The sequence below is a fragment of the Drosophila willistoni genome, chromosome 3R, assembly GCF_018902025.1.
Source record: "Drosophila willistoni isolate 14030-0811.24 chromosome 3R, UCI_dwil_1.1, whole genome shotgun sequence".
Classification (NCBI taxonomy): Eukaryota; Metazoa; Arthropoda; class Insecta; order Diptera; family Drosophilidae; genus Drosophila; species Drosophila willistoni.
This window is the reverse complement of record NC_061086.1, coordinates 30,343,692-30,358,458: the sequence shown is the minus strand read 5'-3', so window position 1 is coordinate 30,358,458 and position 14,767 is coordinate 30,343,692. Positions and strand designations below refer to the sequence as shown.

General features: G+C 39.5%; 1 protein-coding gene across 3 annotated transcripts in view; it reads right to left on the bottom strand.

Moving 5' to 3' along the window:
* The window catches only part of LOC6649448 (nucleolysin TIA-1), a 98,807-nt gene extending 84,181 nt beyond the window's left edge, over positions 1–14,626 (bottom strand). The window contains exons 1-3 of one of the 3 annotated variants that reach the window (XM_002072022.4): positions 14,538–14,626; positions 13,525–13,692; positions 12,802–13,402 (exon numbers count right to left, since the gene is read on the bottom strand). In XM_002072022.4, coding sequence (XP_002072058.2) covers positions 12,802–13,147 — 346 coding nt within the window. In that variant the 5' untranslated portion in view covers positions 13,148–13,402; positions 13,525–13,692; positions 14,538–14,626. Of the gene's footprint in view, positions 1–12,801; positions 13,403–13,524; positions 13,693–14,448 lie in introns of all 3 variants that reach the window. The other 2 variants (XM_047009217.1, XM_047009218.1) reach the window with 2 other exon arrangements.
* Between the last annotated feature and the right edge of the window lie 141 nt (positions 14,627–14,767).

The window sequence follows — 14,767 nt, the reverse complement described above, 5'->3', positions numbered from 1 at the left end:
AATGCTGATTAATAATGGATTTAGGACAGTTGACAGAAATCAAAGTTGATATATAAATAAGCAGCTCTCCACACGTACATAAGTTCTGTATGTGTGTGTGTGGAAAACAAAAACAAATTGTCAACGCAAATGTCTCAACTTGAACGCTAAATGTTTGCCCGGCAATGTCACTTTCTTCTTCCCTGCTGCCATCGTGTACAATGTGCAAAATTTCAAGAATGTCGACAAAGACATTGTGGAAATGGCCAAAGAAAACTAAGCAAAATAATACAAGCTCACACAAATACAAATACAAATACAAATGGGAAGAAAGGAGAGCAGAGAGTGGTAAGTGAGAAGTGCCAGTGAACGAAGGCGAATGTGAAGTAAGCCAAAACAGGCGGCAATGGACATGGCAAAACATTTAATGTAAACGTTTTGTCGACAAATGTCAAATGACCACTTCTCAAGGACAAGCGAGAGAGAGAGAGAGAGAGAGATAGAGCACAATGTGGTAGAAAGCAACGCATCCACGAGGAGAAGCGGAATACCTTTAAGTTAATTCGATTTAATGCTCGAAGCAAGTCGACACGAATCGCCTCGATTTGCCTTCAGATTAAGCAACACAATCAATGACAATTTGCCTTGCCAATGAATAAAAGAACAAAGGGCTCGTTCTCTTTTTTTGCTTCCTGCCTCTCGCTCTCTCTCTCTTTCTCTCATACTGGTTGTGTGTGTGTGTGTTCTGACCTGGCTAACAAGTTCATTTCATTACGGAAATGGAAATGGCATAATTAAATGTTAATGATGGCGTCGGCCAGGACCGGTGTCGCCCCGGGTGCATCCACGTGCCCAAATAAATCATATTGAAGCGCCCTACCCGCCCATCCTCAAACAAGGTTAGCCAACATGAATGCGGCTTTTGCAACTCATGGCCTCGTGCTGAACCAAATTAGAGGCAACAAAATGGAAAATAAAATAATCAGTAAATGAACATTCTTTGCCCCTAAAAGAAAACAAAATCACAATGTTCCACAAAATGAAGAAAAATATGATGAAATCAACTTCAAAAGGTTAGAGTCAGCTCATTTACAAAGAGAAAAATCTTGTGACAGGAAGAGAGAGAGAGAGAGAGACTGCCAGCCCAGACACCACAGAAATTTGCAGCATTCTGATCACCCAAGTTGTGGTACACACACACACACTCACACATGTCTGCATTGAAATAATTTTTATGATTATTTCTTCCTTCCGTTGGCTCACATTCGTAGTTCCAGCTTTTATGGTGTCTCTGCCACAGCTCCTAAAAGTATGTGATGCGCCGTTTCGTGCGCTTTCTATGTATTTTCTCGTATGGCATTTAAGTGCGCCATAGTCAGGATCTGCTTCTAGCTGCTGCTGCTGCTGCTGGTGCTGTCGACTATGTCCAGATAAGCACAGTGGAAATAAACATTACGAGTACGAGTTGTGGATAGCTACTGAGATTATGCAATGATCACCCTGGCTTTAGTAATCAGAGAGCAATTGTGCTTGAAAATGTCTGCCCTTCGGTCGGCAGAGGAGGAAGTGGGGCAAACAAAAGGCAACTCAACAGATGGCATGTGAAAGGAAAAGTTTCACCCACTAATTGTTAGCAACTGGTGCAGCGCATCATCATCATCACTCAGTCGAGTCCAATGCGAATTCCAATTATCTTTATCTTTGTCATGTATGTGAAACTGATTATTTAAGGAGTTCCTTTGTATTATAGTTTTCTCATTTAAGTTAAAGTGGTTTAATTAATAAATAAATTGTAAGACTCGTTAGTTAATAGACTACTGATTAATTAGAACCTACATTTAAATTCATGGATTATTTGTTAAATATTTTATTAATTCCAATTTTTCGATTGTTTTTTTGCCTCACAGTGCACACTGTGAGCAGAGTCTTTAGTTGTTGTTGCCGTCGTTGTCCTTCTCACTGACTACTGACTATGGAATTTCTTGGATTAAATGTTATGTTGGCATTATATTTCTTTCTCTTTACGCCCACCAATGTCTAGCATGGCCTCGTCCTGGACCATTTGGATGTGTTTTTTCCCCTATGTGTTTGTGTGTGTGTCTGAGTGTGTGTAAGTAACGCATGCTGTGTCTTAATGTCTTCTTTTTCATGGTCTGTCTCTGGCATTGTTGTTATTTTGGTGTTCAGATGGGGTCGCTACTGCTGCTGCTGCTGCTGCTGCTGCACTAATAGCTGCGACACTGGGGCACGAAAAGTGGAATTTGACTTTTCGGAGCGACAAAATAGAGCAGAGAGTTAAGTAAATAATGCCAACACATGTAATACATCAAGAAGGCGTGGGTGGGCGTTCTGCCATTCTTTTTTTTTGTTGTTGTTTCTTTTTGTCATCTTATTTCTGTGTGTTGGGTTTATTTATGTGAAGGGGGCCTAGAAGCCCTTAAAATGGCATTGTAGTCAATCCGAATTGCCTTTTGCCTGTCCGCCCGACTGTCAGCTAGTTCAACTTCTATTCTGTTCGGTTATGTCCTGTTTTGTCCTGTGGTCCACATATATTTAATTTCATTTACTTTAATTCTATTTTGCTGCACCCTTGCTACAGCGGGCTCAGAGAAAAGCGCAAGAAAAGCAGGCAACACAGCCAAGTGCATAGAAAAGAAAATATAATAATATTAAAGCGTTTTTTTGCGACATGGAACTAAGCACTTGTAAATCCCTACAGAGGATGTGCCGTCAAGTTAGTCTCAAATACAAACACACATACATGCACACACACACACACACGTACATGCTGGGGACGCATGTGTCGTGTCGTTCTCGCCTGAGTCCTCGTTGCACTTATCCGCATGCAAACACAAGGAGGCAAGTAAAGTTCCTCCCCAGCCTGGATCTGGATCTGAATCTGGGCGTGTGGATATGGGTTATGGGTGGTGCTATACGTATGTATGTGTATGTGTGTGTGTGTGGCCAAACTCATAGGAACTTATGCATAAGTGACATTAAGAAAAAGCTCTTCAAATGCAAGAGAAACACTTTGGCAGGACGCCGTTGCTGCCACCGCAGCCGACAAGGAAAATAGGAAAAACCCAAGTAAAAGTTTTCTCAGCTGAAAGCAGGGAAAGAGAGTGGAAAAAAAATAGAAATGGTCCATATATACATATGTACATATATATGTGGATAAAAATGGCAAAATTCGAGGCATCCAACGAATGCAGCCAAATGAACGCAAACTTTGGCGGCATTAGGGATATAGCAGCGTCTCCGTTTTCATGCAGCGAAGGATATGCAATCATCATGCGGATTTCCATAAGAAGGCAAGCAAGCAGCGACTCTAAGGCAAATAGAAAATCAAGTGAGGACAACCCCCTGCGCAGCACACACACACACACACATACACACTCAAAAATATATATGTATGTACATATATATGTTTTGTATATATGTACAAGTAGCTAAGCTGATGCGCGCAACTGGCTTAGTTCAATATCCTTTTTGGTACAACTTTAAACTATTTTCAATGGCATATCCGGGATGCATCTCCGCTTCGTTCTCTGACTTTGCCATCGCCTTCGAATCCCCCGGATTGTCGAATGTTTGTGCACTCACTCATTCCACTTTAGTTTTCCTTGCCGGACTCTCGGATGCCACGGCCCGGCCCACATGCCGTTTGGCCTTTTGAGCGCATATAGAAATTTATAAGTTGCCTTGGATACTAGCTCTCTATGCGTGCTTATTGACATATCCTCTCATTCCTTTCACCCACTCTTCATTCATCTTTTCATCTCGCTCTATCATTCGCTGCAAAAGTGCTATGCAATTTGGAAAAGTTTGTTTTATGGCAGTAAAAAAAAAAAGAGCAGTGAGAGGTAAGTGAAATGTAGAGTCCAAGAGAATAGCAAGAGGAAAAGAGATTTACCACAGATCAGCACTCGTTTCGTTTCGTGGGTGGAAAAGTTGAAAATTTGTTTTCTATGCTTTTGGCTTAAACTCTTTGACATCTAACAAAACAAGAACAATAGTATACAGTTGAGAAATTGTTACGAACATTTTCGTTTCACATGCAAACAATATATGAAAAGCTAAAATAAAACATATGACAAATAGCTTCAATAAGTAATGTCATTGCTCCTTTCATACATCAATTCTTGCTCGTGCTCTGTCTATCTGCTTTAAGTGGACGACCAATCATTTGCCCACTATCGAACTGCGTCAGCTTGCACTGTCTGACTTGGCTTAAAAAGCGCAGTTTTTAACATTTGCCATTTGCCGGCATTCCGTTCGGTCAGTGCAAATATGCGACCAAATGCACATACCAAACATGCCAAAAGGAACTACTCACTCTAAGTCGAAATGACGACTTTCTGGCTACTCTACAAACTTAATCTTCGATGCTAAAACATAAGCAATCATGACCACAAGTCTCGAATGCTTAACTTATTTTAAATCTAATCTAATTAAAGCCCTAATTAGAGTAACTCGTATTCCTTATGAACTACCTAGTCATTGCTCCTAAATAATTCCAATAGTCAGGCCTACGAATGTGAGCAAGACTAAATAGTCGAATAGTTACAGGGTATAAAAAATGGTTTCATCGTTGACTATTCACGATTCCAAAAAAAAAAAATTGTGTTGCCTACAAACGGGCGCTACAGAGTGTCAGCTGCTGTTCCCCGAAAACGAGTTTTTCGAATGCAGGCATGCAAAAATAACAAATACACGCATTCCCCAGTGAAGAGAAAACGCTGCCGTGGCTCTTTTCGTTTATTCGTCGGCCATTTTGTGTACAGCAATTGGCAGCAGTTAGCGACCGCATACACCAATACCAATACACACACACACACACACACCCACACTCATACACTCGCATATGTCGCCGTTTATTGATTCAATCATTGAAAATGTGTTAAGACTTTAAAAGCAGGAACAAAAATTTTGCTAGCATTTTACTTCAAGTTTTTTGCAGTTAGTATCCCAATGCCCCACCTGCCCCTCCCCTGCCACTCTTACGATGACTGCATACCCTAGGCAACTCGACCCTTGGCTTCATTCTTTTTGTTGTTTTTTTTTTTTTGTTTGTTTGTTTGTAAGTTGCCTTTTTTGCTGTTTTTTTTTTGTATTTGTTTGCATTTTTTGTTCAACTCAACTGTCGACTGTTTGCTTTGCGTTGCTTTAACGCTATTTTTGTTTTGTTTTGCTCTGTTTTGTTAAGCACTTTTCTACAGTGTTCTGGTAGATGACCGACCGACCGACCGACCGTTCGCTGTGTTTTTGCCCGTTCCAAAACGGAGACCCAAGCCCTCACTCTCAGCCGCATCCGGAGCCAGCTCCTCTTCAATCCTGGGTTCGTTTTCGTATTTTTTTTCTTTCTTTTTTTGGGCCGTAAATTTATGCTAACAGTTCTCCATTGAAAATGCATAAATTTATGTGTTTACACTATGTGCAGGCATTTACTTTGCGGATGGTAAGAGAGGGAGAAGAGTGGGACCATGGGAGGTGGAGAGTCATGGGGCCACATGTGTTTACTTAGCACTTTTTATGGCCACGGCTATGGACAGTCTATAGTACATGTTTTATTTACCAACAGTTTGTTTTATTTAGCTTGAATTGGTTTTATTTTTGGCTTAACAATTGGTAAACTCTCCTGTCTATAGGGGGTAACCATTTGAAATTTTATAAATTAATATTTGCATGTGCGTGTGTGTGTGTGTGTGTGTTTGTGTTTAGTAGTAGGTCTTTTGTCATAAAAATACCAGCCAAACAATAATACTTGGTTAGGATCTAAGACAAACAGAAGTTCGCACGCACAGCTCATAAAATTTAGCTCGAGACTAAACACTTTTCATTCGGTTTTTTTTATCACATGCAATGCAATCGGCGGTAAAGTGAGGAAATGACCTTCTGACCCTTTGCCTTCTGTTCAAAAATTCCATCAACGCCCCAAATGACTTTATGCAAAAGTCGGAAAAGGCGTAAAAAACAGAAAAACCCAAAAAAAAAAAAAAACATACAATACACACACACACACAAAAGGAACAAACCGAAAGCCAAGCCGAATATAAAAGAGCAAACGCAAAAACAATGCATCAGCATAGGGTTAAAGACATGGCCCTAACCCTTCGTTAGCTGCTCCTGCTGATGCCGTAGCCAAGGAACGGCAGTTGGAACGTGCCAAGTCTGGGGCGGGCACATAAATGCGAAATAAAAACCATTTGAATGGCAGGCGACACTCAAAATCGATACGAACTCTGAAAGGAACACATAGCTAGATGTGGTGGAGGACCAACTGCCAGTCTAGATCGAAGTCTATTCGAGTATATGGAGGCTGGCTGTCCAGGCAATGCAAAAAATACAAAAATGTAAATGGGCCTCTTGCTCGACTCTCATTGTTGGCTCCAGTAAAATAGATGGGCATTTAAGATGAGGTAGTTTCCAGTTCCAGTTTTTAGAGCCACCATCCCAAAATGGTCGCCTTCCATTTGGTATTAATGAAAAATGCATGAAATTTAAATTGCACCAAAGTAAAACTATGCCCACCCCACCCTATAGATCTATGTAGGTGCTAATGTACGAGCTGGATGCATGGGGGTGGTGGGTAATGGGGAGTGGCCATCTTTTATGGTATCATGCAACAAGCGATACAGGCAGACACTTTTATTACATACACAGAAATGCGATAGACAAAAGGCGACAAATTCGATGACAATAACGACGCCACTGTCAATTGTCTACAATTCGGAAATGGTCTCCAACGTCAATGGGGAAAAACAGTTTCAGTTCAAAGCAGCAAAAAATGAAACCAAAAAAAAAAAGCTGGCAACGAGAATACACTCATTTTCTATGCGACTGCTACTGCCAAATGTCAAGCAAATTGAGCAATGAAATGTAAACTTTTCATTTGCCATCGACCAAAAAACGAAGTGCAAACTCGGAAAAAAACAAACTGGAAAATATCTGTCAGGACAGTGAACAGGGAATTTTAGCAATTTGAAAAGGACAGATTTTAGACAAAAAATTTCGGGCATACAAACCTGAAATGTAATTTGGTTTCAAGTGAACTTATAGATACAAGTTCTGTACTTAAAACTGATCAAAGTAGATTATATCAACGAAAAGTTTATCAGCAAATATAATTTAAACAATTTACCTAATCTTAATTTAGATAAAGACAAGAAGCTATGAAGAAAAACCCTTCTGAATTAGAAGCTTAGAAGCTGTGAGAAAACTTGAAATCAGAATCAATTCTGATTGCAAAAAATGTATTTTAATCATCATCAAATAAATAAATGATAAATAATAATTGTTTTCTAATGAACTCTTTGGCTTGAGATTAGTTTTTTAATGAATACTTAACACTGTTTATTGATATTTCAACAAGAATTAAATAAGCTTAGTCTGGATTTATAACTACATTTCAAAGTGTTTCTTTTGTGAAATGGATCTCATTTTCTAAACTAAATCCTTGCAAATCATTTTCCCCTCTGTGGTTTAATGTGTTAAACTAATTTAAATGATGGAAAACAAATAAACTTGGTGCTTAAATCGTGTGTTTAGTTGCAGTTTATGCATTTATACCAATCATTCCACTTTTTAAGCTAATTGCTTCTCTTTGACCACCTACCAAATAAACGAAGCAAACGAAATGAATTTTCTTTAATGTTTATATTAAACATTTTATCGTTTCTTAACTATGTCGGTTATATGGGAGTGAGCGTAACTCAATGCAAATTTATGTGCGTGGGTGGAAAATACTTTAAGAAAGTCCTCCGACCACACACAACATGTTTCAAATATATACGGACAGAGGGAGGACCAATAGCTAAAGCTACTCAATTGTAATGGCCAGCGGCATAAAATAAAATCTTCAACAACTTGGACCCAGACATGACCACGCCCACAAGGCCAACCAACACCTTTTTTATGCGTTTTCATTTGGAAAACGTTGAAAATATCTTGCCCACGGGGCGTATTAAAATCAATTCATTTAATTTTGATCAAAGCGAAATAAATCTTTGCGCTTTTTGCTTAATTTCCTTCTCTTCTCGTTTTCAACATCTACCAAATGTTGTACAAAACTGCGGGGTGACGAGCAGTAGGGCAGGGGGAAAATGAAAATGAGGAAAATCCACAACAACGGCATTGAGTAATTTGGCCTCAGTCCCAGAGGAGATTGAGGGACAAGGACTGGGACTGCTGGAGTAGGGATTGGTTTTTGGGTGTGCAACTGTAAAACGCAAAGTAAGACAAAAAGCACAAATAACACAGAAAATACCGTAAGCGAAATGAGAAATCATTAGTAAGTAAAAAGCATGTAGATGTGTGAGTAAATTCACACAAACACACATAGCAAAGGAGCAAAGGAGAGAGGGAGAGAAAGGGATGGGACTGGAGAGGGGGGGGGGGAAAAGATAAAGACACACATAAAATGAGAGCAGCGTGTAAAGTTTTTCTTACCCCGACTCGTTCTCCTTATCGATGCCAGCGACGGCAACTGAATTAATTTTTCAATTCCCCAAACGAATTCATTGACTTTTTGTGTTCGCCCGCATTCATTCCACCATTTTGTTGGATACCTACTCCCACACACTTTCACAAGCACACAAACTCTTACACAAAACACTCATACATACATACATACATATATGTATGTATATGTATACATCTCGACATAGACACATGCACAGGCAGCACGTTCTTACTGGGGTATTAAAATCCTTTAAACAGATTTCATTTCGAACGCTTTTGCGGTCGATAAATGCATTTCACTTTAGTGGTTTTTACACACACACCAACACACCAACAAACACATGTACACCACCCACATGATTGTAAGTATCGCATTCGGTACTGCATACTTTTTGGCTGATTTTGCTGCTGCTGCTTCTGCTTCTGCTTCTGCTTCATCTTCGTTTTCTTTTCAATGATTTGCTGGCAAATTACTTTGAGGTGTTGCCTGCTGTCTCTCGCTTCATTTTGCCACTCTCTTCTTTTACTTACTCCCTGCCCTTACTTATCTCCTCTGCATCTCTCTCTGTGTTGGTCCTTTACCGAGTGCAGTACAAAAATTGCCAAATTCATTTCCAAAACAAACATTGGTATAGGTGTAGGTGTAGCTGTGTGTTGTCAGTGTCAGTGCTAGTGTGAATGTTAGTGTATATGTGTTGCAAGTGTTGCCAACCAATTTAAAAGTTTTGCTGTCGCCGTCGCCTGGGCGAAAGTGAAGTGCTTGTTCGCTACTTGCAGTTTATTCTGTTGTTGGTTTGCTCCTGTTCCATTCTGGATGCTGAAGAAAAAACAGACACATAGACCAAGTGCTTTAGCTCGCGAAGGCAAAGTCGCGAAATGTTTGGTACAGTGAGATTCACATAAATGTAAGTATTTGGAGGCCCATTAAAACCCAAGATTGCTAGAAAATGAAATACATCAATGTTTTCTATCTTTCTTTTGGTTACTGACATCTTGATCTGAATAGACTTAAGTTCAAAACATTGATCAGACGACTTTCATTTTGTATTTATTACAAACTGTCCAAATAACCTTTTCCCTAGACAAAGATTGGTTTCTTTTCTTTAATCTCAGGAAAATGCTTTCATTTCTGATAAATAAAATTTATTAAATACTTTATAAATCTCCGTCTGAGCCTTAGCAAAATTAGCTTTAGTATGCCGTTTAAGATTCCTTTTCTGTTTTATCATCATGAAAAATGTTTTAGGCAACTCTCACTGTACAGTGGTTGTCAGTTATGTAGTTGTTGCTGGTTTTTTTTTGTTGTGAATGTTGGTTGAGTCTCATCGCTGTGCGTCTTGATGCCCCACCACCATCATCTTCTGTGTTGGCACTTGTTGGCTGAGTCTGCTGATAGTGCTGCTGTTGCTGCGACACTTCACAGTTTGTTTTTGCTGCACAGTGTAGGTGTAACTGTGCTCTTCTATCTTCACCACCGCCACCACCTTCACCACTTTCACCCTTCTTATCCAAACTAGTCGGTTGTGTAGATGTGCGGCAAGTGCTGCTTCAAAGTTCATGCACCGTGTGCTGCTGACTGTAGAACTGTGTGCCATTATATGTAGCTATGTATGTGTACACATGTATGCATGTATTTATTACATCTATTCGTAAACACATGTGGTTACTCTATATACATATATATATATATATATATATGTAGTAGACACAGATATTTATATGCATGTGTCTATTTGCTGGCTGCTGTGTCCTTTGTGTCCTTTCTTGGCGTTGGCATATTTGAATTGGAAATTTGCTATGTACTTAATTTTCAATTTGCAATCATTTGGCCAGCTAATCAATGTTTGTCTTCTCGGGTTGTCGACGTTTTTTCTATCTCTGCTAATTAGCAGCTAAGTGTGGCTCATTTCAAAGTCAATTGTCGTCGAGTCTGGGTCATATCAGTAAAGCCATTTCCATTTCTCTGATCCGACCACAACAACAGCAAGAGTAGCAGCAACAACAACAAAACTAGCCTTAATCATGCGGCTGCCTTTCTGTGCCTTGCCTCGACCTAAGCCGTCTCGCATTAAGCCAACTTACACAATGCTCAGGCAGGCGGACAGACAGACTGACTGACAAAAAGACAGACTTGACAGGCTGGTTGGTTGGTTGGTTGGCTGGCTGGTTGGCTGCCTGGCAGACTCTTTCGTTTACTTTCACCCTCCTTTAGTTTTTGTGTTTCACACGCTCATCAACGCTTTAGTTATACCGCTGAGCTCTATGTATCTCCCGCCTGTTCCTCTCTCTCTTTCCTCTTCCCATTCCACTGCCCATTTTCTGGGTAAAGGCAAACTTCTCAGACTGAAGTGTGGAAATTTTCACTTTTTTGCCATAATTAAATTCATTTTCAAGTTGCTCTTGAGCAAGAGGCAATTCACATACATACAACCACACACATACACACACACACACACCACACAAATAGGCAAACACAGAGGCTTTTCACTATTTTCACTACATATTTTCCATTTTTCATTACAGTCTAAGGATACTCGCCGCAGTTGGCTGCAGGCGTCTCATTTCCCTCCCCCATCTCCCCTGGCGTTGGCAACGTTTCATTTTCATACAGCTTCCTGTACCGTTGTTTCCGGTTTCATGCCTGCCTGTGTCTATTTGTGTATAGTTTTTGCCATTAGCAACCGTAGTCAGGACGAGTGGCAGGAAGAATAGGCCTAGCAATTTCTGACTCATACCCTTCCTCTCTGACGAAACGCCTCCCAAAACACACATCTCGCCCCCCCGCATCGCCTTCGTCTTGTTACGGCCAGATTTTTGTTTGAAAGTTCTTGGCTTAAGTTGTTTTTAAGTTGTAAATCTCTTCGGCTATGCAATTTCCTTTCCGAATTCTCTGAAAATATATTTTTCCCCCGCATTTTGTGCACTCTCTCTGTCTCTTTTTCTGTCGTCCTTTCGTTCTTTGTCTCGTTGAATGTATCAAATTTTTCATTTGTGCTTAAAAATATGAAAATTGTAACTGATATTTATGTTTGTAATGCCCACCACTTGACATTTGGGCAAGAAAACTCTTTAGGCTGTGCACCCTCTCACGTCCCTGTCCCACTTCTATGTATGTAGGTTTAAGCCTGTCCACAATAATTCATTTGAAAATTGCAAATGCATGTGCAAGTCCTGGCATTCTGTGAGATTACGTGTGCGTACTCGGACTGAATTCAGTGAGCAGTAAATGCAAGCTCAAAATTGTATAACTAAAAATGATATGTCTGTATAAAAATATGACTTATTGGAATTTCACGATTCCATTGCTCACCTCAGCCTGAACTGTCTGTCTGTCTGTCTGTCCGTCTGTCTATCTGGCGAAGGCATGTTCTAATTGAATATACTATACGGGTTTAGATTACTCCGTATTTATTCTCGTATTCTATTGCATACAAATTTGTATCAATTGTTCCAAGCAAATCAATACGTGCACAGAAATGGATGTAGAATGGGAATTGGACTGAAATTGTAATCTTCTTATAATTGTTATTCTTGTGCTCAGAATTCTCAATCTACCTTCCGAATTCATATTACCTGGCGAACTTTGAACTAAGGTTCAAATGGGATTGAATATTAAATAATTATGTAGTTTAGATTACATAATTGAAGACTATGTAAGTACATAAACTGGCAATTTTGAATCCTTAATAAAAACCAAATGCGAAGAAGGTATTTTTAGCAAAAGTTCTTAAAGTTTTCTTAAATTGTTTTGTTTGTTTTATTAATTGTTTATTTTTGTTGACATTGTCATTAAATTTTTGAATAACTTTAAAATGTAAAACACTTCAAACCTTTTTTTTTCTTAAGTACTTAATTGAATTCCATAGAGTTTAATTCTTTTCCAACTCGAAATTTGTAAAACAAATTGATTTTTAGGAACATTTAACTTAACTAATGCATGAAAATATTTTTTTAACTTTATCAATCAGATTTCTTATAAATTGCAGGCATTTGAAAAGATTTGAAAAAATTTCAAATAATGAAGGTTAATTTGAGAAAATTTCAGAATATTTTGGAAAGAATTAACAACAATTAAATGTATGTGAGGTATATAAAATATTTCAATTTCCAAACACTAAACTCGATTCTTTGCAACTTAAATGTCATTTAGAAATATAAATTATTGCATGTGAAATTTTTCAAGTTCAGTTGAGACAATAAATTTTCTAGCAGAATTTAGAATTATATTTTCCAGTTTGTTTGTTTTTTTGTTCGATTTTTTCTTTCGACACTGAAAGTAAATGTCAACGACATTTGAATATTTATGGAATCTTGCCACCAGCTGAATGCCAAAAACAATTTCAAGTTATATTTACCACTTACCTGGCTTTGAGTTGCTGGCAACAAGCTGCTGTTGTTGTTGCTGCTGATGATGTTGCTGCTGTTGTTGTTGTTGCTGCTGCTGCTGGACTGCGGACTGTTGCTGTTGGGGCATTTGTTGTTGCTGGCCATTGTGCTGAAGATGAGCAGCTGCCACCGATTGCTGGTGTTGCTGTTGCTGCTGCTGCTGTTGTTGTTGCTGCTGCTGTTGAGCAGCAGCAGCCGCCGCTGCAGCTGGATGAATGGCCAACAGTTTGGTTTCCGGAGGCTTATGCGGACCCATGGTGATCTGGGGAGCACCCATGGCTATAGTCGGTGCTGGCATCATCAGGGTGGACATGGCCAGCATAATTTGCGAGTGAATTTTGGTGGCTTTTGGCGCTGCTGCAACAAACTGTTCTATTTGGAGTTCGATATGGAGTTTTAGTTCGAATTGATCCTTGTTTTTATGGCTGCTATTTGCTGTCTGCTGTGGTTACTGCAGTTACTGAACTCGAAGCCAAAAGGTCGTACGTTAGCCTTTGTCGCCGCCGTTTCACATATGCGCTGGCCCTGACGTTCGTTGGCTCGGTGGCTCGTTGGCTGCCGGCTATGTTCCTTTTTCCTGTATATATATATATATATATATGTATGATTGTGATGCTGAGTTGTATGAATGTGTGTGTGTATGTGTTGTGTGTGTGTGTGTGTGTGTGTGTGTCCTGGAAACTTATGAAATATGCTCACTGCCTGTGTGCAAGTTTCCTTTCCAGTTATGTATTTTCACTTTTCGTGCTCTTTCTTGTCGTTGGCTGGCCTTTGCCCTATGCTGATGCTTATGTATTTCTACTATGCTGTTGGCTGCGTTTCGTTTTGGCCTTCGTTTCGCATGTGCTGTTCTTATTACGAATATATCTAAAATTATATATTTTTATAATTCTTCCTTGCTTTTCTGTTATGTTTCGCTTATGTGTTCCTTCAACCGGAAATACACGAACACGAGCGCACTTTGCTTGTAATTTTTTTGCTTTTTTTTTGTATTTCTTTTTTTTTTTTATTATTATTATTTTTGCTTTCTTTCTTCGCTGTCGTCTTGCTGTGTCTCTCGTTACATTACATTGCTTTGTGGATATCGTTTCATGTACTTTGCCTGACTGCCTGCCGGTAATCACAAATTATATTCTCTGTTTTGTATTGCTGTTGTTCTGTCTGTCTGTCTGTCGGTCTGTACACGTAGCAGTAGCAGCAACGGAAATTATAAATATTGCCGTCAAATACGCGCCAGACAGCCAAAGAGGCAGGTCTGTTCAGTCTGGGGCGTATAAGTAATGTCATGCAAATGAACAAAAAGAAATTTGAAAACTCTTTGGAAAAAGTTTCTATCGGCTGCTAAAACAACAGCAAACAGTCGACAATTATTTTTCCGGCTGCTGCTGTTGCTGCTTGTGATGACTTTTAAAAGTCACTGGCTGACTGACTGCAGCAATGGGAATTCTTGCTTAAACTTTATCAAAAGTCGAATTGGCATTTAATTCGCATATAAAGACAGATAAGAATATTTAAATCAAAAAAAAGAACAAAAATTCAATCGCTTTTGATGATCGTTTGGGCTTGAGTAGATCAATCATAGGAACATGTAAATAATTCAAAATAATATTTGACAATCATTACTTTTGCTTTCAACTGGTGAAACAGAAACGCACAAAATGTTAGCAGTCGATGGGCGAGAGAGACGAATGACGAGATCAACGCACACACACCGTCAACTTGAGGATACGTCTATACGTCGGTGGCCTAAACCAAATAACAGAAGGAACACAAAGCGTACAGAGTACTCGTTTGTACTAGACCGCTGGGCGACGCTTTTCTTACTGAACGTCAGCAGCACACGCATTGGCCAAATTTGAAAAGGCGCTGCTTCTTCAGCGACAGCGACGACAACCACGACGACGGCGGTGATGTTGGCCAGGCCAAAACTAGCACTAGCCAC